Below are 4,965 nucleotides of genomic sequence, written 5' to 3'. Positions count from 1 at the left end.
CAATGGGAAACAAGACACATGACTAAGACAACCAATCAGAACATGACACAATGAACAAGAGAACCAATGGCATGAATACATGAGGGCAAGGGAAGCATGACACAAACAGGGAGCATGACTAAACTACAAAATAAAAGACATGAAAACATGAACAAGAAACAAAACGCAAACCCCACATTATAGCCACAAACTGATCACCTCCATGCCACGCCGAATTGAGGCAGTAATTAAAGCAAAAGGAGCCCCTACCAAGTATTGAGTACATGTACAGTAAATTAACATACTTTCCAGAAGGCCAGCAATTCACTAAAAATGTTTTTTTATTGGTCTTATGAAGTATTCTAATTTGTTGAGATAGTGAATTGGTGGGTTTTTGTTAAATGTGAGCCAAAATCATCACAATTAAAAGAACCAAAGACTTAAACTACTTCAGTCTGTGTGCATTGAATTTATTTAATACACGAGTTTCACAATTTGAGTTGAATTACTCAAATAAATTAACTTTTCCACGACATTCTAATTTATTGAGATGCACCTGTAATTTACTAAAACACCATTTATTCAAAATATGTACATTCACTATCAATATTCAACAATATGCTACATTTATTAGTGTGATTTACTAAAAAAAAATAACCATTCAAAATGTAAATAATTTAATATAAAATATCAATATATAGATAATTTACTATAAAAATTATTACCATTTATTTCAAATGTATAAACATAATAGCAAATGAATATCAAAATGATATTACATATTAGCTACATAATTTCCACTGATTAAAATTGCCTGTCTTACACAATATTTCTATGCTATGTCAATTAAGTGTATTCAAATATAGCTTCATCATAGTAAACACTGTTGAAATCAACAGTGAATTGTGAGTTGTTGCCTACGTAGACCGAACCAGATCCACCACCTATGAGGTTTCATTTCAGCTTGGATGATGCCTTGTATGGCAGTTGCATATGTAGACAGCAAAGCAGTTTATTGCTCGGTTATGAAACAATCTGTCTTGTTTTTTTTCTACCCATTCACATTTGATGTAGCCAGATAGATCCTGTCAGTACTGTCAATACCACTGACACACAGAGATGGTGAGTGAGCTTTAACCTTCACACCTGGACGAGACTAATGTCCCCACACGGTCAACCATCTCCGATCTCTCAGAAACCCTGTTCAGTTATTGCTATTCGATTACATAAGCAACAATTTATGAAGCATACGCAGTCATTGTTTATGTATCACTTGCCCTACAGCTCGAGCTTGACTTTCTTTTGTCTTTGCTCAACGGATAATAAATAAATAAACAAATAAAAGAAAGAATCTGCAAATGAATGAATAATGCCACCATCTGCTGATGCCAATCTAAGATCCCATAAAGTTGATTTCTCCTTATGCCTGAGCTGAGATATACAGAGAAGCAGACCTTTCAAAAGCCATCACGTCTTTGCTAAACGGCCGCCATACTTCACATAAATGCTTCAGTCACCTTCTTGCCTTGTTTTGTGTAACATAAACAACCAATGCATGTCTGTCTGTCTGTCTCTCCATCCACTTCGTCCACACTTTATAGTGCTTTGTCCTTTGAAAAGTGGTTCAAAGACAGCAAGCAATAATCCACAATCTGTTATGTTTCTGCAGGAACAGGCTGGCATTTTTGGTGTTTTTTAGGTGATTGAGACTCAAGCATTTGGTGACATTTACTGCCAGTGATCTGACAGAATTACAAGCATAATCCAAGTAATTATTCAATCACTATCTGAGCTATTTTTTGATGCAAGTGTGTGCGACTGACTTAAATATACGAAGCAGTGATATTTATCTAAGCATGCTCAAAATATCAAGCCAAAAATATTCTAAGTTTTATATATATATATATATATATATATATATATATATTAAATTGTATTCAGCAAGTATGCATTCAGTTGATCAAATGTGACAGTAAAGGCATTTATGTTACCAAAGATTAAAATTTCAAATACTGTTCTTTTGAACTTTCTATTAATCTAAAAATACTAAAAAAAAAATTATATATATAATTTATAAATAATGTTTATATTTTATATATATACATATACAGTTGTTTTAAATTGTAATATTTCACAATATTACTGTTTTTGATCATTTTTATGATTATAAAGGCTGTATTTTATTAAATAAATGTAGCCTTGCTGAGCTTACGAGACTTTGACTTTTTAAATTTAGTTTTATGTTAGTTTAGGTTATTATCAATAAGTACTTACTAAATAATAATGATTATTTTCATCCCCCAATAAATTGTTTGTAATATATATATTGATTTATTAATTTATCAGTCATTTATAAGGTTACATTTCAGTCAGGTTGCTGCTTTGGAAGGGAGCTCCCTAGGTAGTAGGCAATGACTGAGCTCAATAGGTTTAGGAACAGAGCTTAGATCTCTCTCTTATAAAAGAACACTTTTTGATTCTAGTGTGTGTGTGTGTGTGTGTGTGGGTGGCAGGCCATGGGTGTGTATTTGTATGGTGAGCTGATGGTCCAGGAAGATGCCCGGCAGCAAGCATTAGCACGCCGCTGCCTATCCATCATTAAAGATGACATGGACCAATCAGCATGCAGCGTTGTGGAGGAAATGATTCTGTGAACTCAGTCAAATCAGGTAAGAGTGTCACGTCCCTTCTGACCTTTATATATTTTGAAGACAAGATGATTTACAATTTAAATCGTCTCATTCTCAAAAAATGCTACAAATGGTTTTTGGAAATCGAGAGATGTTTTACAATCAGCTCATGCCGTCTCAACTTGCACCGTCAACAGATTTTAATGGCCGAGTAACAGCGGGTCCCATTACTTGGTTATTTTTGGACACATTTGACGTAAAAAAAATAGCATATTATATAAGAGTTGCTTTGAAAAAAAAGTCAACTCAGTACCCGAGAGATGCAGAAGTCATAAAAAGCCCTTTTGTTTTTACTCCCTACATTATTAAAGATCCACTCCCAGTGTCCTGGCCACCACCACATTCACATTCTTCCAGAAGCTCCTGTCTGCCTCTTCTGCACTTTTCCAGGAAGCCTGTCCAGATCTGTTTGTATTACGATGAATTCGGAATGTGCTCCTCAAACAATTCCCGAGCACCAGAAAAGAAACGGGTCAGCACCTTTTTTTCAGACGGGGCTTTAGGAGAGACGTGGGTCTCTGGGCTCTTACTGCATCAAATTCCTTCCTCAACAAGGGAGGGAATCCCTGGGTCCACATAACAACTCCCAATTTGTTGCTTCCTTAAAAGCTGTGGCGGACTGATATATGGTAGTAACCATGAGCGGAAGAAAGGGTAATTGTCTGGCTTTGAAGCCGTCTATCTCACCATCACGCCAAGATATTATTCTGTTTAACCGAGCGACACGGGCTGCTCGTCAGCCTATGGGAAAGAGACGACTTATGGGCCCTGAGATAAATCCATTAGTCATCCCGCGCCAGCGTTTTTGGTGAAGCTGTGGTGCTTTTAATCTGCCAGCAAGACAGTTTTATTTGTTTGGGGACTCGGAGGAGACGGGTGGCTTTCCCAAGACGTTGTGGTTTATGTCACTTGACTTAGATGAATGTATCAAAACGATCATCCTGCAATTTGTGCTGTGCTAATGCAGCATTTTCATTCTCAAAGAGCCTGTTTGTCTTCAGAGGTCAGCGTCTAGCCGGTGTCAATAATTCTTCAGCACTCATTGGGCGTCCGCCTCACTCAGACGTGCCCTGAAATGTGCTCAATTCTGATAGTAGATTACACCTGTTGTTTTGAAGTACGCCAAACAATGTGTCAGGAAAAGCTATTAGGCCTGAATAATGGGTGTTGTGCTTTTCAGGTTTTTAATTTTGGGGGTCTATGATGTGACACTTTTTTTGTCTTGTTATTCAGATATACATTAAAAATGACATTTACACGTGATTATTCAAATACACCTCTGCTGTGATCAGCACATTTTTTTATTTTAATTTATTTATTTTATTTATTTTTTTATTTTAATTTGTGGGATATAAATTCCAAAATGTCAACGTGATGCTCTAAAATCTAAAATTGAATGACTGAAAAGGAAATCTGTAGGAGTTTGATATAAACCTGAAAAAAGGTTTATTTTCAGTTTTATTTATATCAAACTCTTCAAGATTTTCTTTTCAGTCATTATATATATATTAGGGATGGGAAGATTCCCCGATTGGCTCGGTGCATCGGCATAAAAAGTTAATGATGCGATGCATCGGTTTAAAAAGTGTGCATCGGCTACAAGTTGGCATTTATATCGCAATGCATCGTTTCTAACATATTTGCAACGGTAAAAACCGATATATTAATATATAATTACTAGTGGATGCGCTATACTTTTATTGTTTAGAAAGTGACCAATATTTTATATGTAGCTTGATTTCTCCTCTCTAAACGGTTTCTCAAGCGCGCTCTCTCATCACTGATGCTGTGTGATTGTGACGCATCACAACACTACGGAGACTTGAGGAAAAGCGGGGATTAAAGTCCAAAAGCTGACTTGAAATAACCTAACAATTCAATCGGGGCTAAAGCGGTTCCATAAATAACAAATTAAGTTCACACAATCTCACTAATTTGTGCACGCTTATTCTTAAGCAGCCCTAATGTCGATCATGGATAAAATCGGTTTACCATCGCAAACAGCGAATATATCTCTGTTGTTTAATGCATTTGAGACGTTGTGTTTTCCTCAGTGCATAACTGACATGTCAGGTATATATTTTTTTCATCTATAAATGTCAGAAAGTCACGCAAACATATTAATTTCGCTGTCAAGAGTGGGCGAGGCTGACGCGAGTGAACGAGCGCTGCTGCGCGCATGCGCACTAAACAGACAGTGCACAATCGAATAGGATCACAATAATTCTGAGTAAAATATACATTTTGCTAAAATATTTGTTGTTGGACATTAAATGTGTCTTTTGTAGAATTTTAA

At 36.1% G+C, this 4,965-nt stretch overlaps 1 protein-coding gene across 1 annotated transcript in view; it reads left to right on the top strand.

The window, feature by feature from the left end:
• aopep (aminopeptidase O (putative)) overlaps nt 1-4,965 on the top strand; it is a 106,511-nt gene that overhangs the window by 94,963 nt on the left and 6,583 nt on the right. The window contains exon 16 of the mRNA XM_016468482.1: nt 2,493-2,648. Within this exon, the coding sequence (XP_016323968.1) occupies nt 2,493-2,633 (141 nt within the window). The 3' untranslated portion in view covers nt 2,634-2,648. The remainder of the gene's footprint in view (nt 1-2,492; nt 2,649-4,965) is intronic.

Source organism: Sinocyclocheilus anshuiensis, unplaced genomic scaffold (assembly GCF_001515605.1).
Source record: "Sinocyclocheilus anshuiensis isolate Anshui unplaced genomic scaffold, SAMN03320099.WGS_v1.1 scaffold1214, whole genome shotgun sequence".
In the NCBI taxonomy this organism is placed as follows: Eukaryota; Metazoa; Chordata; class Actinopteri; order Cypriniformes; family Cyprinidae; genus Sinocyclocheilus; species Sinocyclocheilus anshuiensis.
The sequence above is the reverse complement of the archived record's forward strand: the minus strand, read 5'-3'. Positions and strand labels throughout refer to the sequence as shown.